This window comes from Lemur catta, chromosome 7, assembly GCF_020740605.2.
Source record: "Lemur catta isolate mLemCat1 chromosome 7, mLemCat1.pri, whole genome shotgun sequence".
Classification (NCBI taxonomy): domain Eukaryota; kingdom Metazoa; phylum Chordata; class Mammalia; order Primates; family Lemuridae; genus Lemur; species Lemur catta.
The window spans coordinates 92,243,571-92,264,818 of record NC_059134.1 but is presented as its reverse complement, the minus strand read 5'-3'; the positions used below and the strand labels follow the sequence as shown (position 1 = coordinate 92,264,818).

General features: G+C 60.9%; 2 protein-coding genes across 6 annotated transcripts in view; one reads left to right on the top strand and one right to left on the bottom strand.

Annotated features, from left to right (window-relative positions):
- The first annotated feature begins 278 nt into the window (after positions 1-278).
- TP53I11 (tumor protein p53 inducible protein 11) lies at positions 279-17,572 on the top strand. Of its 2 annotated transcripts, XM_045557874.1 has the most exons (8): positions 279-402; positions 11,164-11,260; positions 11,947-12,105; positions 12,866-12,924; positions 13,150-13,198; positions 13,537-13,633; positions 14,753-14,854; positions 15,359-17,572. In XM_045557874.1, exons 3-8 carry the CDS (start codon positions 11,977-11,979, stop codon positions 15,490-15,492), a joined length of 570 nt encoding a protein of 189 aa, XP_045413830.1. In that variant the 5' UTR covers positions 279-402; positions 11,164-11,260; positions 11,947-11,976; the 3' UTR covers positions 15,493-17,572. The 2 variants fall into 2 exon arrangements, with proteins under 2 accessions (XP_045413830.1, XP_045413831.1); XM_045557875.1 differs by lacking the exons at positions 279-402; positions 11,164-11,260; positions 11,947-12,105 and having other exon boundaries at positions 12,885-12,924; positions 13,537-13,556.
- The window catches only part of TSPAN18 (tetraspanin 18), a 176,337-nt gene continuing 172,588 nt past the window's right edge, over positions 17,500-21,248 (bottom strand). For all 4 annotated transcript variants that reach the window (XM_045557871.1, XM_045557872.1, XM_045557870.1 and 1 more), the window contains one exon: positions 17,500-20,628. In XM_045557871.1, coding sequence (XP_045413827.1) covers positions 20,581-20,628 — 48 coding nt within the window. In that variant the 3' untranslated portion in view covers positions 17,500-20,580. The remainder of the gene's footprint in view (positions 20,629-21,248) is intronic.

Here is a 21,248-nt window from a genome sequence, read left to right as displayed (position 1 = left end):
CTTCAGAACTTGCCAAAAAACTCTTCCTGGGCGGCGCGGGCCGCGCCAGAGTGTCCCCGCGCCCTGGTTCCAATCCCAGGCGCCTTCTCCCAGGGCGTGAGCGCGCCCCCCGCAGGCGGCCTCCAGGAAAGCCTCGGCTGGGGAGCCGGGGAGCCCGGCCTCCCCCCGCCCCGGCGGCCACCCTCGGGGGCGAGGCAGCCCGGCGCGTGGGAGGGGACGGCGCGCCATTGGCTTGCGCGCGGATCCGAGAGGAGGGACCAGCGCGGGCCGCTAGACTCGGGTAAGCCCCGGCCGCGCAGGGCGCCGCGCTCAGTCCGGCCGGCCCTGCCCTGCCCTGCCCGGCGCCGGCGGCGCGATGTGAGCGCCCGAGGCCGGAGCGTCCGCCGGGCCCGCGCTAGCCACGTAAGTTCTGCTCCCCGCCGCCGCCTCCCGGCCTCGCACTTTCCCCTCCCGCCGCCGTCGCCTGCGCAGCGCAACCCGGCCGGGCTCCCGCGGGCGCCGGGACCGCAGGGGGCGGCGAGGACCCGGTGCGCGCGAGCCGGGCGCCCCAGGACGGCTGGCACCCGCGGATTCAGCCGGGACCCCAGGGGTCCCCTCCCCGGTTCTCCCGGGCGCTGTCCCGCAGCCCCTTCTGTTTCTTCCCTTCGCACGGTCCCCTCGCTGCCCCTCCCTCTGACTCGGTTTCCCTCTCTCCCCGGCTTCCTCGCTCCGCCGTCGCCTTTCTCTTGGACCCTTTATCTCGTCCTCGGCCCCCGCCTCTCCGGCTCGCACCCTCTGCTTCGGAGCAAGAGAGAAACAGTGAAAGCAGTTTCCGTCTCCCTGGGGTCTGACCCTGTACCCTGCGCTCGGTTCGCCGTCCCCTCCCCCCTCCCGCCATTGTTCCCCGGCCGGAGGAGTGCGCGGTACAAACTTGCGAGTTCCCCCCACGCAGGGCTGCGGACGGAGGTGGTGGCGGAGTTCCCGCCGCCCACAGTCTGGCCAGACCTTCTGGTTCGGGGGCCGTGGGGGCGGGGGCTGGGCGGGAGGACCCGGGGGCGCCGAACAGCCCGCAGCTCCCCGCCTGGGGACCTCCGCGCCCAGGCCCGGCTCTCAGAAAGTGGGTGAGTGTCTGGAGCCGAGAGGTAGGGGACGGATTGGAGGGGCAGGAGCAAGGCTGGGAGAGACCCCAGTCCCCAAGCCGGCCGGAGAGGAGCAGGCGGAAACCGAGGCGAGACCGCGCCCAAAGCCCCGTTAGCGGGTGGGCAGGGGAAGCACAGGTGGAGAGAGACGCCCCCCACTTTCCCGAAGTCGTGCGATACGCAGGAAGGGGGCAGTGTGCGGCCACTGGCCGGGCGCCCAGTGGGCTGGGCCCCTGCGTGGGCACAATGCTCGCACCTACCCCGGGGGGGTCTTGCGGAGGAAGGGCCAGGACTGCCGCACCCACCCCCGGCCAGCCTTGGGTCCCCGCGCCCCCTCCCTCGTCCCCACCCATCACAGGTTCCCGCCATCTCCCGCAGCACAAAGGGGAGCGGGTTTCTCCACTAGCGATGGAAGCTGGGGCAGGAGCAGGGCGGAGACCGAGAACCCCCAGACCCCTTCACGGCGCCGCGCAGATGGCCAGGTCCCCGCCTCACCACCCCGCTGCCCCGCACTTCCTGCTTGGTTTCTTTTCCTTTTAGACAAACTTGTTGTTGGGGCCGGCCTGCGGGGAGGAGTCCCGGCGCTGCCCACCCCACCTGTGCGGGCCCTCGGACCTCCACTCCCAGCGGCCTGTGCAGAGGGGGCCCCGACCTGTAGCCTGTAAGATCCCAGGGACACGGGGGTCGTTTTGTCGCAGAACCAGGAGGGGGCACTGTCTATACCTTAGCCGCAGCCCCAGACCTCAAGAAAGAAAGGAAAAGATTTTTTCTCTTCGGGGTGTTCAGAAATAAGACTGGGTATTCTCCAGGCCTCTGTTGTCCCATCTGAAGGATGGGTCATCTTGTTCTTAAAGTCCTCTCTGGCCCCAACATCCTGGGGAACCAGCTGCCTTGGCTTCTCTTCTGCCACATGCTGTCAGCCCCTTCCAAATCTGAGGTGGAGGGCTGAGGCCAAGGCCCGTTCACCCCTGTCCAGCTGTCACCACCTGCTGGTTCCACAGCTCTGACCTGTCCTCTGCAGAGCCCTGTCCCCAGGGCGCCTGCGGCTTCTCCAGCCCATACTCAGTCCCACCAAGTCCTTATGATAGCCCCACCTCCGCTGGAGAAAGGGCCTGCCCCTCCCAGGGTGTGGAATTAATAAGTAATGCCCCAAAGTCACACAGTCTCCGGCTTTTCTTTACTTTTACTTAGTGGACAAAGTGTTTGTGAACACTACGCCAAAACTGATTCATTGGACAAAGTGCCAGGCACAAATTCAGGCGCAGGACAAAACAAAGGATTCTTGCCCTCATGGAGCTGACATTTAAAGGGGAGGGAGGCAAATAGCTAATAAAACAAATAAGCCAATGATACAGTGTACTGGGAGGGGAGGGGAGGAGTCAAGTGTTGGGGGTGTTGAAGTTGGGGAGGGGGTTGTCATTTTAAATTGGGTAGTCAGGGAGGCCTCCCAGAGGAGGTGACTTTTGAGCTGAAGCTGTGAGGGAGGTGTGGGAGTGAGCTGTGCAGATAGCCATGGGAAGCAAAGATCCTGCACACAGCGCCCTGAGGCTGGAATGTGCCTGCTGTGTGGCTGGGGTGAAGTGGGGTACAGGTGGGTGCGGTGGGGAGAGATAGGCAGCTAGGCTGGCTGAGAAGGGATGAAGCCCCCTCATTTCACGGATGAGGGAAGTGGGGCTCAGAGACGATATATGTTATCCTCGGACACACAGCCCAGGAGTGGCAGATTCCTGGCTCACGATACCTGCCCTACACCCTGCGTCTCTACTACTCATTCAGCAACGCTGGCTGGGCCCTCCCAGGGCTGGCTTGGCCCAGTGCTAGGGATGTGGAGGAGGGCCACCCAGGCTCAGTGCCCCTCGGGGCTCCAAATGTCTGGAAACCTTTTGTTGCACCTCCCAGGTTCTCCCTGCCCACCTGTTGTCAGGGCAGCATCTTCCTCCAGACTCAAAGTGACCCTTGTGCTCTCTCGTCCCACTTCGTTCGTATGGCCACCCACCTTCTAAACACCCCACTCTGTGTTGGCACATAATCCCTGGAAGGGGACCTGTTCTGAAGCCGGCTTGGTCAAGGGGGGAATAGAGGCAAAAGAGTTGAGTCTCCTAGTCTAAAAATAACAGCAGCATTATTACTGAACATTAACTACAAAACAGGTACTGTTTTAGGTGGGTTTTTTGTGCATCTGAGGGGCTGGTATCATTATGCCCATTTAACAGATGAGGAAACTGAGGCCCAGAGAGGTGAAGGCACCACCCAAGGCCATGCAGCTTATAAGTGGTAGAGCCAGGATGAAGCACAGGTCCTTTAACCACTAAGCCAGAGCCCCAGATGCTGGGGGAGACAATAATTACGAACTGTGGCTGTGGCCCATTCCTGTCTGGGTAAAGTACCGGGCCCCTTCCACCTGCTTCCCTCAACTCACCTGGAAGACAGATTACCAATTGCTTCTGAAAAAGTTGGCTCAAAACTGTGGAGCATCCCTTCAAGGAAATCCCTCCTCTTTCCTCTTCCACCCTCCTCCTCTCCTCCCTCTAAGTTCCTGAGCAGCCAGAGGGGGAGGGGGAGGGGGAGGGAAGGGGGGGGGTGGGTGTGTGGAGAGGGAGGTGCCTGCTGCATTCTCACCAGAGCCCTGGCCCCATGGGATCCGGAAGCCAGGCTGTCCCAGTGACGGCACTAGCTGCCCTTGAGGGCCGTGACACGGTCACTGGACCAAGGGGGAGGCTGGCCCACTCTGGGTAGAAAAGGTCAGGAATCCTCCACGTGCTCTGCCCTCTGTGAGTGACTGTGGGGACAGGAAGAGCCCTCCCAGTGACTTCTGAGTGGTGACCCATAGCCCCCCCACCACAGCAGCAGCTCCAGACCCCTGGGTGGAGCCCCCGGGGATGTCCCCTCCTTGTGGCCTGCTCAGCCCTGCCCTCTCCAGCACAGCAGGGAATGTTTATTTTTGTCTCTGTAGCTTTGGAGATGTTTGTGGTGAAAGTTTGGGCTTTCCTCTGCCTTTCTGGCAATTGGGCAACCTTCAAAAGAAAGAGTAGGAAGATAGAAGGAATCTGTGTGTTGGCCCCGGCGCTGACGGGGGTGGGCAGCTTGGGGGCGGCAGCTTGACTAGGGCCTAGTGTGTAGCTGGAGTGTGGCCAGCGAGACACAGGGCCAGGAGGGGCCTTAGAGACCACGCTCCCGTTTTTTTAGATAGGGAAACCGAGTTCCAAGGGTAGACCCTGGCTTACCAGTGATGGCAGAATCTGCAGGTGACCTCAGCTGTCCTGTCTCTGAGCCCAGGGACTCAGGACACACCTGCCAGCCTTCTAGCTTCAGGGCAAACCCTCAGCTCCCAGCTCCCGGGGTTCATGTTCCTGGAGGTTCTCCGAAATGGGGCGTGGCATCCTTTTCTGGGCTCAGAGCTTCCTCACGGGGACAGGGACGGACGGGGACAGGGACGGGGTTTGCTGGCCCAGCAGGATTCACACCATGCTCCCCCCTCCCTGCCAGTCCTACTTTTTGTCATCCCCACTTTTTGCAGCAGCCGTGACAGTGAGCCAGCCAGTGGCGATGCTGAGATGAGGAGGGAGATGGATGAAGCAGCTCTGCCCTCCCCTGGCTCAGACTTGAGAGACAGTCTGACTAAGGCAGGCCGGGCCCTTGGAATAATTACGCTCTCGCTATCGAGGGACCGGCTGTCAGCAAGCCAGCTGGAGCAGCGGAGGCCCTGCCGCACGGCAGCCTCGCCTCCCTTCGCGGGGCGCCCTGAGAACCCCCCTGGCCAAACCTGCACCCCCCGAGGCTGCTGCGATGGCGTCAATAGTGCCCCGGTGCTAAAGAAGCCTCCTTTGTATCCTGTGACTTCTAGATTAGCTGTCACCCTCCCAACAGCCTGTGGGGCAGGCACCAGCACCCCACTGATGGTGGAAGGCGTGAGGCTCCTTCATGGAGAGGTTCATCGGCCCGAAGGCCCGGGGCTGGTAGCCCAGAACCAAGATTTGAACACAGGTCCCTTTGTTTACAACCCTTGAGAAGTGGGATTCACCGCTCACATCTCAGGGCTATAATGGGTTCATCCTGCCCAAGGGGCTGATGGGTGGCCCTGGAGGGGACCACACCGGGGCTGGATGATGCAGGCTCTCCCCTTGGCTTTGCTCAGCCTGGGGAGAGGGGCTTTGCTTGTTCCTGTCATGGCCTCTCTGTTGCTGCCACCGGGAGCCACAGGGCGGCGTTATTCCCTGCCCTTCTCCCCGGCCACGGCCCCGAGGCTCCAGCGCCCACTGCCCCCTCCTGGTGCTGCCCTGTGTCAAACCCCATTTCCAGCTATTCTGCATCAAGGTGATAACAGAACAATGGGGCTCCCTGCAGCCCTTCCCAAGTCCTGCTGGAGTCTCAGGGCCTTAACCGAAGGGAGCCTGGACCCCAGGGAGGAGCTCAGATGCTGGCGACCTGCCAGGGAATTTCAAGGGGAGGTGCTGCAGGGAAGCAGGCTTAGTGCTCAGTTCCTTTGGGGTGCCAAGCTCACCAAGCCCCACCCCCCCATGCCCCCGCACGTACACACCAGCTCCTCTCAGGGTATCCCGGTAAGGCACATTTAACTTGGTTTGAAACCAGCTCTGCCACTTACCTCAAGGGGCACTTGAATAAATCACTTGGGCCTTAATTTCCTCATCTGTAAAATGGGGGCAATAAAATGGCCATTCTCATAGGTTGTCGTGGGGATTTCTGGTCTGGAGGTAGTTGGCCCCCCCAACGAGCCCTGGGGCAGCTGTCCTGCTTACCAGATGGGGAGGGACAGGGGACAGGTGTGCTGCCCCTACAGAGGGTCTTGTTTGGAAAGGAAGTGGTTCTTTGGCTGAGCTGCCCGGCAGCAGTGACTCCCTCTTGAATCACGACGAGGCTCGGCAGCTAGTGGCAGCTGGTGGATGTTCCGGGCCCCTTCCTCTCCCCCCTCCTCCGGCCAGTCAGGTTTTCTAAGCCAGCCCTCATGGGCACAGTCTCTATGTTGGGGACAGTGCTGCAGTCCATCTGTTTCTATGGAAACCAGGCTTCCTGGGAGGGATGCAGGGGGTTGGGGGAAGTCCTCCAGGATCTGCGAGGGGAGGATGCCACAGCCCCGTCTGATCCGCCGTCCATTCATGTTAGCAGTTGCCGTCTTCTGTGGAGCACACGCCAGGTGCCAGGCCCCTCGGCTGCGTTTCCTCATTATCGCGCACCCCAGACCCGCGCGCTGAGTAGAAGTAGATGTCTGGTTGCACAGACGGGGCATGGAGGCTCAGAGAAGTTAAGTAACTTTCCTGAGTCACAGAGCCATTAAGAGGAGTTAGGATTTGAGCCCAAGTTTTCCCAATCATTAAGGATGTGCCCACCCCATCCCCCAGTGTGTCGTCCTCCCCTGACTCTTGCACCCCTGATAAGCCTCTCTCTGGCCTGGTTCAGCCTGGGGATGGGGGGGCTTTGCTTGTTCCTGTCGTGGCCCCTCTGTTGCTGCCACTGGGAGCTAAGGGGACCTCAGGTTCCATAGCAGATGAGGAGGTAGGCGTCCCACCTTGGCCCCATTCATTCACTCACAGATACTTGCTAAGCTCCCCCTGTGCTGTGCTGGCTGCTGTCCCAGGCACAGAGAACAGAACCAACAGAAGTCCCTGCCCTGTGATGCCACAGCTTTCTGAGGTGGTGGGGACAAGGTCAGGGGCCTGGTGTTCCCATCCAGTCCTCTAACCCCCCCCCCCAGGTAGCCCTATGCCAACCCCTCTGCCCAGAGCATTTGCACCCACTCTCCTAGTTCTTCGGTGCCACACGAGCAAGGCACTGTCGTGCGATTCCCACTGTATTGAGGGCGTGGAGGTGACACCGCTTGCCCAAGGCCACCAGACCTGTAGGGGTGACCAGATGCAAACCCAGCTCTGCCTAACTGCAAAGCCCCCTCTGGCCTCAGTTTCCTGCTCTGTCAAGTGTGCGGTTCAAGGAGAGCCTCCGCTCGGGCCTGCCACGTCTGACCTTGCGTGAGGCCGAGCGTTCTGGGTGGAGTTGGCCCAACTGCCACTCATCCCACCTGTGCTGACAAAGCACTTACTGTGCACCTCGGCCCAGGGGAGATACACGGACGAGCATGACACCAGCCTTAACTTCAGGTTGTTCCTTCTTAGGGGACCACACTGCCATGAAATGCCCTTGAGACCTATGAGAGTCTGGAGGAGGGACAGGGCCTTGCGCTCTGGGAAGAAGGGCCGTGCAAAGATGGCCTTGAGCAAGGGGCAGGGGGCAGGGCAGTGTCAGGGAGGACCCTCCCTCTTGGGTAAAGGGTCAGCAGTGGGAACCACTGTTCAAAGGACAGGTGCCAGGTGTAGCTGGAAATTGGGTTTGAAGAGGCTGGCCAGGAGCAGAAGGCAGAGGCTCAGGATCCCAGGGCCTGGCTCTGGAAACCACTATCTCCCCTCTCCTTGCAGGGCAGGTGAGCTGGCAGGTCCTGCCTGCCCCTCCCCCACCCTCCCGCAGCCTGGCCCCTTGGGGGAGCCCTGTGGCCCTTCAGAACGCAGCTGGGTGGGACAGGAAGCCTGGCAGTGCTGACTGGCAGATTTTTCCACTGTGCACAGCTGAGCGAGGGAGGGAAGCGGAAGGCGAGCTGGGCCCCTCCCTGGGCGGGCACTTTGCCAGCGGGCACCCACCTGCACCCCCCTCTCTATCCACCAGCTCTTCTGCCAGGCAGGCATTCTCATGACCCCATTTCACAAGGGGGAAACTGAGGCTGGGAGAGCTGTCGTGACTTGCCCAAAGCCACACTGCTGGTAAGAGGCCAGAGCTTAGATTGAAGCCCAGGTCCACCCACCCCAAGGCCAGTGTTTGGCCAGGGTGCACGGGCCGGAGTGGTGGGAAACACCCTCTGTCCCCACTTAGGTTAAAATGGTGCCAGGCCTGAAATAAACACTTGGAGTGGCCTTGAGAGGCAAGAAGGGTCGAGGGGAGATCTTGGGGGCGGGTGTGGCCATCCTGGGGTTAGGGCATTTTAGGGGCTGGTGGGTGGATATGATCTTGCAGGGCCCAATCCTGGGGCTGAAGCAGGGCCAGACGCAGTGCTCAGGGCAGTTAGCTGCGCTGAAAGGTGGGTGTGGCGGATCCTTTCCCTGGAGAGGAAGTTCCTATCACGTTCTCCCTGGGAGGCCACGGGGGTCCTTTGTCTGTGGCGAACTCCCTGCTGGGCCTGGGCTCTGAGGATGGGCAGAGTGGGTCCCACAGCCCAGGTACCTGATGGCAGTGCCTGTGGATAAAGCTTGTGCCACCCTGGGTGACACCACCCAGGACACTGTAGTGCCCACTCTGGATCCAGCCCCAGCAGGCTGGCGCTGACATGTCTCCACAGCCTTTGTAGTCACTGTCATGGGCTCAGACCTGCGGTGCAGAGGGGAACAGCGTTTGTGTGTGTGTGTGTGTGTGTGTGTGTGTGTGAGAGAGAGAGAGAGAGAGAGAGAGAGACAGAGAGAGAGAGAGAGAGAGAGTTGGTGGGGAGGGGTCAACAGGCAGAGGAAGGCAGTGCTTCTACTGCTTGGAAGCACCCTGAGGCAGGTCGCTGTCACAGTCTAGGCCTGGTGGGCCTTGTGCCCTGGGACCTAGGTCTGGCGCTTTGCTTAATGGGGTGGCGAGGTTGGGAAACGCTCTCAGCCCTGGCACCTGAGCCTCCCCTGCTCCAGCCAGAGCCGCTGCGGCATGGGAGGGCATGGGGGGCCGGGGAGCGTGGCGGTGCCCCACGGACTGCACGGAGACCTCTACTCTCGCAACATCGCCATGAGATAGGACCCTTTCTTTCCCCAATTACAGATGGGGAGATTGAGGCACGTGGAGATTGAGTGACTTGTCCACAGGCACAGTTACGCGGGCAACACTGTGCCTTCTGGCTTTAGCAGTTCACTGGCTCCTTATAAAGCGCTTTCTGTCCATTATGTCGTTTCTCCTCAGACAGGCTCTGGGGGAAAAGGAAGGGCGGTCGTTTCCATTTCACAGACGAGAACGAGAACGCTGCAGCTCAGAGCGGAGAAGTAACTTGCTCTAATCCGCGCCCCCTCCCCACCCAGGCCTGTCGCCCCACCAGGGCACCTGGCTCAACGACCTCCCCAAATGCGGCTTCTTCATTCAGATGTGCCGGTGCTGCCCCGAGTGCTGTCACCAAGCTTCTCTTTGTTGCCCCACAATCCCCAGGAGGTGGGAATTATGGCTCCGTCTCACAGGGAAACAGAGCCCAAGCCACGCGGCCAGGGAGGGGGCGGCAGGACTGCGCGAGGAGGGCTGGAAAGCCAGGAGGGCCTGGAAGGACTCAAATAAAGCCCGACATACGAGTACTGGCAGGGAAAGGACAGGGCGTGGAGGAGCTGGACGCTCGTGCCCTGCTGGGGCTCGGGAACTGGGACAGCCGCTCTGAGGGACAGTGTGGCGCTTTCTCCGAAAGTTCAGTGGAGATGTGCCGTACGGCTCAGCGATCCCACTCCTGGTGTTTACCGTGGAGAAATGAAAACTTGTCCCACAAAAATCTGCGCACGGATGTCTGTAGCAGCTCTATCGTAAAGCTGGAAACAACTCAGACGTCCTCCAGTGAGCAAATGGATGAACAAACCAGCGCGTGTGGCCCCGGGAATATTGCTCTGCCATGAAAAGGAGTGGATTTCGATACGCACAGCACCTGGATGGATCTCAGAGGCATGTGCCGAATGAAGCTGGTCTCGAAAGGCTGCATACTTGATCATTCCGTGTATGGGACATAATTTGAAAAAAAAAAACAACAAAGCTGTAGTGACAGAAAATGTATCAGCGGCTGCCAGCTGGGACAGCAAGAGGGATTTTTCGGTGTGAGGGAACTGCCCTGTGTCCTGATTTGGAGCTGGTGGCTGCATGAATCTATATGTGCTAAAGTTCATATAACTGCACAACCAAAAAAAGTCAGTTCTTCTGTATGTATTATAAAAATGAAAGCCCAGAGGGGAGGCTGGAAGAGAAAGAGTGAGGAACGGCCGGGGACAGTTAACGTGTCCTTTGCTGAGGGCAGGGCCAGATCTGGGCTCTTCTTAGCAGTAGCTCGCTGGCTCTTGGGGCAGCCTCCCTGGCAGCCGGAGGGACGAGGCTAATTATAGCTTCTATCTGGATTCACAGGGAAGTGGTGGCAGACAGCTGAGGTGTTGGGACAGCGTCCTGGGCCCCCCGGGAGCCAGGTGATGAAAGACTAGACCCTGGCTTCCCAGTCCGGGTGGGGTGGGCTGCCTCCCCTGCCGGCTGGCACACACCATGGCAGCCTTATCTGAGAGCCTCCATGTGCCACGCAGGGGACTGCTGTCACAGTCACCGCCCTTGGTTTCCCATCACCCGAGACCTGTGTGTGGGGAGGGGGAAAGGATAGCCACGCCCTTTATAGATGAGGGACTAAGGCCCAGGGCTGTAGGGGGGCCACTTGGCCTGGACGTGACACCCGTTGAAGACCTTCCGTGTCGACTTCTGCTGTGATTTCCCGCTCGAGCTGGTACACTGCCTCCTCATTGACCTAAAGCCGCATTATTCAGATGCCCCACGGTTCATTCCCTGTTCTGATGTTTATTTGTTTGGGTGCTTTATTTTGTTTGAAAATACTGGCAGGCTTGAAAACAGGAGGTGCCCCGGGGACATTCCCACGTTCCTGGGGACATTCCCACGCTTGGCCTCTGCCAGCCCTGCCTGGGGCTGGGAGGATGAGATTTGCCAGGGCCACACGGCACTGAGATGGCAGGGTCCCCTGGCAGGGGGACCGGCAGCTTCTGAGCCTTGTCTGTCCCTGGGATGGTTTTCTGCCTTGCCGGAGGGTGGGTGTGAGTGGACGTGAGGTGCCGGCCCGCGGCCGCGGTGGGGTGGTGGCACTGCCGTTGTTCACTGCTGTTCCTCACTCCCGTCTTCTGTCCACGCCCAGGGAGCTTGGTGCCTTCTCTGCAGCGTGGCATAAACAGCGCCCATCTCGCAGGGTGGCTGTGACGAGGGGAGCCAGGGCCACCCAGAGTCTCAGCCTGCGCCCGTTCTCGGTCCTTTCCCCGTCTTCACCCCTGTCTCCTCTGTGTAGGTTCCGACTGACTGAAGACACGAGGGGCACTCCGCTCATCTCCGCGTCTCCGTCACCCGCGTCTCCGTCCCCCGGCACAGGGCCTGGCACACAGCAGGTGCTGATGACCTGGCCCGAGACGCTGCTGGGGGTGGCTGGGAACTGCGGCTGTGGGGGGCCGCCGGCAGACCTGGGGTGGGGGTGGTGATAGGGGCAAGGCCTCGGCAGCGTCCCTGCCAACACCCCTGGCCTGCCTCCTCTGGCTCGGCTGGGTCCCGGGCCACCCCCTCCCCTTCCTTTGGTCCTGTTTGAAGGAGGTGGGAGGGAGCTACGGGACCTTGCTGGGCAGCATGATTGCCTGGGAGAAGTTCAGTGGGGGCCTGGACCCCAGAAGCACCTGGCCCAGGCTTGGGCAGACCCTCCCTTCTTCGTAGCCTTGTTCGCCCCGTTGACCCAGGCCCCTCCCCCCATCCCCCAGGAAGCTCGGGTGTGGTCCCCATCCAGGCCTGCATGCCCTTTCCTGGTCACCAATCCTCCAGGGCTGGTCAGCCTGGTGGGATGGGGTGCGTCGGGTCCATTCAGGCCAGATGAGGCTCCCAGAGTCAGACGGGCCTGATGAGCATCCCCACAGCCCATTTGACAGATGAGGAAACTGAGGCCAGCTGGGCTCCACCTGCTGCTACCCCAGGCTGATGGGAGGCCTGGGCAAGCCTGGAGGGGTCTGGCCTCCCCCAGTATTGGGCCCCTCCCCTGAGGTCTGGAGGCTGGGTGGGAAGGTGGCCTGAGGCCTCTGTCTCCCCTCAGCCCTCTGCAGAGGCCGGGCTCAAGGACAAGATGGCAGCCAAGCAGCCCCCACCCCTCATGAAGAAGCACAGCCAGACGGACCTCGTGAGCCGCCTGAAGACCCGGAAGATCCTGGGTGTGGGCGGGGAGGACGATGACGGGGAGGTGCACCGTTCCAAGGTGGGCCACCGGGCAGGGGCCTGCCTCTGAGCACCAATGTGGGGAGGCTGGTCTGACCCGCCATTTGAGGAGAGTAGCTGAGGCTCACAGAGCTGCAGGAGTCCTAGGACTTAGATCATTTTTCTAGAAATCTAATGGAGACGTCAGGAGAATAACAACAATAACAAAAACAGATCGTTAGAATTAATTGAGTGCCTGTTATGTGCCAGGTATTGCACCCGCTGCTGTGTAAGCACTTTTTTTTTTGGTGGGAGGGACAGAGTCTTGCTCTGTCGCCTGGGCTAGAGTGCAGTGGTGTCATCATAGCTAACTGTAAGCTTAAACTCCTGGGCTCAAGCAATCCTCCCGCCTCAGCCTCCCAAGTGCTAAGATTACAGGCGTGAGCCACCGTGCCCAGCCTGTATACGCATTTTTAAATCTTCTTGCTAGCACTGGGAGATGAATCGACTGACAATTATTAGCCCATTTTATAGATGAGGAAACTGAGGCTCAGGGAGGTTAAGTGATTTGCCTGAGGTCACGCCAGTAAGTGGCAGAACCAGGATTCAAGCCCACATCGGGCGGACCCCTGAGCTTTCAGTCTTAGCCACCATATTTTTAGCTGCTTTTCATCCCCGGTGTTAAGGGGTCGCAGGAGACAGAGCAGCCTCAGTGTGACCGTCCCAATCCCTGGGCATGCCAGGGGCTCTGGGAGGATGAGGGGCCGGGCATGCTGAGAGCTGCCCTCCCCTGGTTGCCTCTGACCCCACTGTGTCCACAGATCAGCCAGGTCTTGGGCAATGAGACCAAATTCACTGTTCGGGAGCCTTTGGGGCTCAGGTGAGCATTTATCTGAGTTTGTTTTGGGGGCAGGGTGGGGGGATGCATAAGACCCCCTCATTTTGGCTGTGCCCCTGTTTCATCTTGCCCCTGACTCCATCCCATCTCATCATCTCCCCAGAACCAGCCATCCCTGGACACCTTGGCTGGAGAAGGGAGGGTCCCCTGGGGCCTGGGGTGGCAGCGGGGGGCCTGGCTGTGACCTTCCTCTCCACGCCTCCCCAGGGTCTGGCAGTTTGTTTCTGCTGTGCTCTTCTCCGGCATTGCTGTCATGGTGAGCCCCCACCCCAGCCCCGGCCCCCCGCTGCCTCTCCCTGCCTTGCCATCCTGTCGGGCCATCCGCCCAGCTCCTGACACATGCCCACCAGTGCCCTGCCCTGGGGCATCCTAGATTCCAAGGTCTGTGGCCCTGACTGTCCCTGGAGCCTTCTGTCCCGGCATGGAGGGGTGGGGGCCCTCAGGTCCCGACCCTGGATGCCCCAGGGACCACCCCAGGGACCCTGGCCCTGCTCCTTGGTGGAGGGAAGGAGAAGTGTCCGTGGGAAATGTCAACAGTCACCCCCCCAACCCTCCCCGGCCTGGCCGCTGAGTCCCCCCTCCCACCGCCCGCAGGCCCTCGCCTTCCCCGACCAGCTCTACGACGCGGTCTTCGATGGAGCCGAGGTGACCAGCAAGACCCCCATCCGCCTCTATGGTGGCGCCCTCCTCAGTGAGTTCTGCTGGGGTGGACTCTGGGGGAGGCCACGGGCTGCGGGGATCCCAGGCGGGGACGCGGGGCCATCCTCTGCCGGGCCCCTCCTGCCCCTGCCCGGATGCTGCAGCCCCGCCCCTCCGCCCCGCCGACGGGCGTCTCTGCTGGGTGTATGCTGCCACCCTGTGGCCATGGGTGGCATACGCCCGCGGCTTGGGACTCACCTTCGCCACCACCTGGGGCAAGCACGCGCTGATGCTTGCTGTGTGTCAGTGCGCCGCCCTGGGCACGGGGTGCGGACACGAAGGAGGCCCAGGCCCAGCTCTCCGGGGCCTCACAGTGGGCTGAGTGGGCTCGAGGAGAGGCAGAGTCAGTACTGTGCCTGCGACACCCCTCCCGTCTGTAGCCCCAGAGCATCTGAACCACCTGATCCTCTGATCTGAGGTGCACACAGTGGCTGCTAGGAAGCTGGACTACAGTTTTTAAAGCTCAGCATAGGTGTTATCCCCCACCCTCCCTCCAAAACATTCTATGGCTCCCTATTGCCTGCAGAGTAGAGTCTCAGCTCCTCTGGAGTAAGGGTGGTTGAAATAAAATGTGTCCACATGTGGTGACCCCTGGTGTTCAGAGCCAGCAGACACTGGCCATCGGGGCCTACTAGAGGCTGAATGGGTAGCTCTTCCACTAAAGAGCAGTGTCTGTCCCTCACCCCTGGGTGTTCCTTAGAGTGATGATTCCTTCATGGGCTCAGGTGTTCTGTCCTCAGGACTCCATTCAGAAAGAAAACCCAATCACCTGAGCACGTAACCCGTTAACTCACAGACTCCATCCGCAGGATCCTAATGACAGAACCAGATGTGAGTGGGGGCAGCAGCTCCGTTCTCCCACTTTGCAGATGAAGAGACTGAGTCCAGTGGGGAGAAATGACTTGCCCAGTGTCCCATAGGGCCTTGGAAATGACAGGAGCAGGCTGGAAGGGATGGGACAGGGACAGACACCTTTGATTTGAGGACTGTGAGGCAGGGCGGGGACGTGGAGTCCAGGGCCCTGGCTGTCTTGCAGCAGTGGCCAAAGAGAGGAGGGACAGGCCCTTGCCCCTGCCCCGAGGGAGTCAGGCTGTCCTCCCCCACCCCCCAGGCATCTCCCTGATCATGTGGAACGCGCTCTACACGGCTGAGAAGGTCATCATTCGGTGGACCCTGCTTACGGAAGCCTGCTACTTCGGGGTCCAGTTCTTGGGTGAGTCCTGGGGTGGGCGGCAGGGGAGGCTGAGCGGGGTGCAGGTGGGCAGCTTTGCCCCCCACCTGCCAGCTCCAGCCACTTGCGTTTGCAGGAAGTGATGAAAACCTGTCTGGGGTGGGGGTAGGGTGCGGCAGAGGGGTGGGGACTCACCTGGCTGTGTACCCGTGTGCCTACACACCTGCGTGCACACACCTGACACGTACCTGTATCTTCTAAACCCACACGTGTGGATCCATAGCCTTGCACCTCCCGCACCGCTGCTCACTGTGTACCCAGCGCCTGTGTGACAGCACACGCTCAATTGTGCCCACATGCTGTGCCCTGGTTCCTGCCACATGGGGACATCAGGACAGAAACGTCTGTGGGCTCAGCAGGGGCGGGGTGGGTGCTGCCCTTCCCCGCTGGCAGCACCCCCCGGGCTCAGCGTGGCATCGTGTGGTGGGGCGTGAGGGCATATCCCCTCCTCTGACCTCTGTCCCCTCCCTGGCCTTTCTCCCACAGTGGTCACTGCCACACTGGCTGAGACGGGCCTCATGTCCCTCGGGACCCTGCTGCTCCTGGCCAGCCGCCTCCTTTTTGTCATCATCAGCGTTTACTACTATTACCAGGTCGGCCGAAGACCCAAGAAAGTCTAGCCGCCTGCTGGGCCAGGGGACCCTGCCCGTGCCTGGAGCAGGGTGGCTCTGGGGCCTCTGTTTCCCTTTGGTTCCTGGAGGGCAGGAGGACCCCCGCCTTGGCCCAGGCGGGCAGAGGTGGTGGCCTTCCTTTCCTCCTGGGCACTCACCGGATGCTGTGTTCTCCTGGGCTTCCAGGTTTGAGATCCTGGTTTGGGGAGAGATGGGGGCCTCTGCACCCCCATTCTTCACTCCACACAGTGGCACCTCCTTTTCTTGGGTCTCTTGGCCTCCGAATCCCCTGGGCAGGCAGACTGAAGTCAAGTCAAGTCATAGGGGTAGTGGGCTAAGTCGAGGGTCCAGCCTCTTCTGCCAGGAAGCCCTTCTGGCTTTTGAGAGAGGCTGTGGACCAACTCCCTCCTTCTCCCTGCACCCCCAGGCAACCTAGTGCCCAGGCAGCTGAACTTGGCTTCCCTCTGTGCCTGGAAAACCTGAGAACCTGGCCCTGTGCCCCTACCTCTCAACCTGGGCCCTCCCCATGCGTGCCCCTGAATACACACACACACACACACACACACACACACACACACACGTGTGCGCTAGTGCCCCTTCCCACAGCCCAGCAGAGGGTGGACAGGCAGGGGTGGGCTGTCTTTGAGATGGCACTGCCCTTTCAGCCTCTGCAGATGGGCCACCTGCAGCCAGAGGCCCTGTCCCCACCTCAGGCCTGGCCCGTGGTGAGCTCTCCTGGGCTTGCTCTGAGTTCAGAGGCTGCCAGCGGCCACACGCACGGGCCCCACGGACAGGTGGGCACACAGACAGCCCCGGTGGAGCCACTGTAAGTGATGGCGTTTGGAGATGGGGGAGGAGAGGAACGCCGTGGCCTGTGTCCAGCTGGCTCAGCCCTGCCCGCCCCACTCCCCCCCACCAGGGAGCTGCCCCCGAGGCCTGGCCGCGTGGGCCCCAGGGGAGTAAACACACATTTCAGCAGGCCCTGCCTCTCCGCTCCCCCAGGCCCCGAGACCCCTCCCTGCCTCTCCCTGCAGGTCCCCCAGCTGTGCCGGGAGCCCCCCCCCATGCCTGGCGAGTCCCCGAGATGCGGTGAAGGGGGACGTGGTGAAGGGGGATGGCCACCGGCCCAGACTCCTCCCCCTTCTTGGGACAGAGTCGGGGGAGGTGGGGGTGCTGCCGCCTGGCGGGCCCTGGCCTGGGCCAAGCTGCCCCTGTAGCCGCGTGCCTAGTGCCATGGCCCGTGCCCAGCAGAGCGGTGGCGCCACCACAGTCACGCAGCTGAGGAGAGCGGCCGAAGGGATAGGAGGCTGGACTCTGGGGAAGGGCCCCTCTGTCCTGGCGTCCGAGTCTGGCTCCTCCTAGAGGGCTGTCCCCCTGCTGCCGAGACCGGCCGGCCGGGAGCCCACTGCCGCCTCCCAAAGGCCAAAGCCTCAGTCTCCCATCTGCGCCAGGCCTGCAGAGGCCCAGCGAAGCCCCCCGAGGCTGATGGTTGGTTTGTGCTCCCGGTAACTGCCGGCGTGGCAGGTAGACCCCGTGGCCAGAGGCAGGCGGGGAGCGGAGGGTCCCGAGTCTGGCCTGCGCCCGGCATCTGCTGGGGCTGCGCCCCCCAAACCTTCCACTCAGCTGCCGGGTGGCGAGGGGGCGTGGCCTGCCCCCCGGGGTGGGGCTCTCCAGGCCGGGGCACAGAGCAGAGCTCGTGACATAGTGTGTGGCTTAGTAAGACTTCATTGTAGTGGACCCTGGGGGTGGGGGTGGGGGTGGGGGGCCCCCGAGGTCAGATAAGACCTGCAGGACAGATGTGGCCTCGGGGGCAGGGGACATTAAGGCAAGGAAGGGTTATGGTTGGGAAGGAGGCAGTGACAGAGGGGAGAGGGACCCTCCCCTCCAGCCGGGAAGGCTGGGGTGAGCTGGAATGCCTCTTCTGCCAGTCCCCCTGCAGCCGGAACCCAGCACCCTCTTGTCAAGCTTCTGCCTCAGCCTCGGGCTACCCCCACCCCCAAATCAAGACCACCTTTCTTCACGGTCACTATTTATTCTTCGTTCCTTTTTCTTTTTGTAAGAAACAGTCACAAAAACCAGTGCAAAACCATCAGTGTGGGCGTCCTGCTTTATATTACAAAAACTCCTCTCGATATATAATATAAAAACGGGGGCTCACAGGAGATAAACATGATAAATTAGCTCTGCTATCTACCGCAAGGAACATGTACAGTTTTCAAAATAGACTTTCAACACAGGGCCCGCAGGGGAGGGGAGGAGGGGGCTTCTGGGGAAGTGGGGTGCTGGGGCCCCGGCTGGTTTGGGGAGTCCTGTCTGGGCCCCTTAGGCAAGGACAGAGAGAGGACAGGGGAGGCCCAAGCAACAAGGCTGCATGTCAGTAGGGAGCCTGGGGAGGGGCTGAGCCCCTGACCCCCCGCTTCTAAGATAGATTCCCTTTCTCCAAGATGCAGTAACTTCAGGAAAGTGGCTTTTGGAACAGGGTAGGGTGTGTGATCAGCCGTGTAAAGTCTTCCTTGTTCCTTGCCCTGTTAGTGGGGTCAGAGGAGGTCTCAGTTACGGGCTGTTGTATCCTGGGGTGGGAAGAGGCATCCCTGCCCACCGCCCCCTCCCCAGCCAGCAGCCAACTGTGGGTTGTGTCTGGAATCCTGGCGCCTGCAGGTCTTGTGCAGGGAGGGAGGGTCCAGCTTGATTTGGGCTGGGCTTTATTTTCCTTGGCACCTAGGAATGGTCTCAGGCAGCCTTGCCGATAGCTACCAGCCTGGGCGCATGCCATGGGAGCAGAGACGGCCTGCTTTCCCTCCAGCCCGGGACGGTGGGCAGTGGCTGGGAGCTGAAGTGGCGGATGCAGGTTCCTCGGCACCTTTACAGCAAGTCCTTGGGGAGTCTTGGATCCACCTTGAACCCACCTGAGCCACTGTTCCTCAGTGATCAGCCCTTTCTCCTAGATCCTCCCTCTAGCTCCTCCATGGGCGGCAGAAGCCTGGGATGCCTCTGGACTGGAGCCATGGAGCTGTGCGATTTCTAGCCCTGCCCAGCCTGGGTTTGGGGTTTTGGTTAACCCCAGACCAGCCATTTGCTTCTGCCGGGAAGCTGGAGCTAATCAAGTGGGTGGGTCCAGAGAGGGTCAGGCCCTAGGCCCTTCTCAGGCCAGGCTGGGGTCCCAGCTGCAGGTCCGCTTGGATCCTGGGAGCCGGGTCTCTAGGGAGCTCATGTATGGAGTCGCCAGGGAAAACCAAATCAGAAACCTAGGGGGAGGCCCAGGACTGGTGGGCACAGCAGGAGGACGGGAAGGAGGGTCACACCGAATCTTTCCTGCAGGCACAGAGCTCCAGGCTGCATCTCAGAAGGTGGCAGGCACGGGAGCACTGGGCTCTGTGTCTCCCGGATTTAGCTGGAAAGCATGAGCAGAGGCAGGGAGCTGGTACAGGGTGCCAGCGGCTTGTGAGACAGGACAGGCTCTTTGTAGGATCTGAAGAGGGACGGTGGAGAGAGCAGAGGGCAGGCATCGTGCCGCTCCTTCCATCCCTGTGCCTGTGGCAGACATCACTAATCACCCTGAGGGTGTGGGGCAGACATCACCGATCAGGACTGTGCTGCCCTCTCCCAATGACCCCAGACCAAACCTTGGATCCTCGGCACAGCCTCCGCAGCCACTCCTGATGAATCAGGGTCGAGGCATCTTGCAATCCGGTTGCCAACACTAGTCTAGACTTTGAGGCATGTATGTTGTGAGTGTCCCTGCCCAAGCCTAGAGGGAATACTCAGAAATGTATGGACAGTGTGAAGATACAGGAAACCTTGTCACAGCAGAAATGGCAGAGATGCCTTGGGGACTTTAGAGCCTGGAAAGAAGAGGGCTCAGGGGAGTCAATGTGTAGCCCTAACACTCCGGGAACGAGAGGGAGCAAGTGGGATACCATGGACGGTACCACAGAAAACCAGAAACCTCTTCTGTATATTCTGCTAAAGTCGGAGCAGTCCAAAGGCAGAAGGCTGCCTTGGGAGGTAGTGAGCTCTCCGTCCCTGGAGGTATGCAAGAAGAAAGTGGAGAATCTTGGCAAGTGTGCAGAAGACAACCAAGCCTCAGTTCTGGGTGGGGAAAGGGAGACCCAGATGACCATGGGGGTTTCTTGCACTCTGGGAGCCAAGGAATTGGGGAAGGACGGGGAAGGGGGTGGCTTGTGGGGAGAGGTGGGCGGAGTGGACAAGGGGATGTGATGTGCAGACACGTGTTTTGTGGGGACTCAGAAGTGTGGGGAAGTTTGAGGGAGGGCGGGGACACATAGTGCAGAGTCTTAGCTGTACAGCTGGCCGGGTTCTCTCTCCCCTGTGGGAACCAGGATGCCAAGGCCAGGGGGCGTGTGAGCAGCAGATGTGACAGAGCCCTGCATGAAGTGCCAGCGGCCTGGAGACAACTCAGGTTCTCGTTCAGAACTGTCATGCGTGTGCTGTGTGACTGTGGACAGGCCACTGCCCCTCTCTGGGCCTTCAAGATTATTTGGTCCAACAGATGGGAAAACAAGGACCCTGCCGGCAGGGCTGTTCTCGCATCCAGTGTCTGCAGCCCACTCTTGGCCCTGCCCTGTGGTGGGGACAACTCCACCCTCCGGTGGGCCAGAGATTGCACTGTAGGTTCTGAGTCCTCAAGGACGTGGTGGCTGAGTCTCCTTGGGCCCCACTGGGCTTGGATGACTTCTCTGAGGTTTGCTTTTGCCTCCTTGTTGTCTAAATCCTCACTTTCTTGGCACCAGGTCCTGAAGCTGTGAGGAGAGTGGGCCCCGGCCTGGGGATACCAGTCTGGCTGGGCCAAGGAGGGGGCCTGGGATTGGTGTTCCTTTGGTCTCTAGAGCAGACTGCATCCTGGCCCGGGTGCTGGGGTCCCTGCGGAGAGCCCATGGCACCTGCCCTGGAGTCCAGGCGAGGGTACATCAGTCCTTATTTTTGTCTTCATTTCTTGTTAAAAAAATAGCTCTATTCCCCTGGCCATCCGTGACGGCCTCATCTCCTCCCCTGGGGCCAAGAGGACGGCGGGAGGGGCAGCGGAGCGCGTTGGGTGCTGGGCGGTGGTGGGCGGGCCGAGGCGTCGGGCCACACCATCTACTGGATGCCCCGGAAGAGGCACATGGCGAAGATCATGGCAAAAAGCTGCAAAGAAAGCAGGAGTCGGCTTGTCAGGCTGGGCCCACGGCCCCCAGGGCTGCCCAGCCCACTCCCAGGGGAAGGGGCCGTCTGCCTCTGGGGCAGGACCGGGTCTCGCCTGTCATTCTCAGCGCCTTCCTCCCGTGGGGATTCCTGACATGCCCCTCTCACCAGCCACCTGGCCCCCTTTGCGTAGCGTGAGGAGGGAAACTTTGGAAACTGAGTCACGGGTCCAAATCCAGCTCCCTGATTTGCCAGCGGTGAACTTGGGCAAAGCACTTCCCTTCTCTGGGCCTGAATAAATATCCGGAGCTCCTCTACCGAGTGCCAGGCCTGGTTCTAAGTGCTTTCCTGGGAACCTTTCCATGGACCAGGAAGCAAGGCACAGAGAGGTCACATAACCTGCGTAAGGTCACACAGCTACAAGCGGGGAGTCAAGGTTTGAGTCCAGGCAGTCTGACTCCGTGGTCATAACCCCTGCGCTCTCCCTGCTAGCTCACAGGAAGGTGGTGAGATTTAAGTGGGGGGCAATGATGCAGGACTGTATTTACAGGCAACCCTCCCCAGAGTTATATGCTAACCCCCTGAACAGCTGTCTGAGGGCCCCGGGGAGGCGGGGCAGGCAG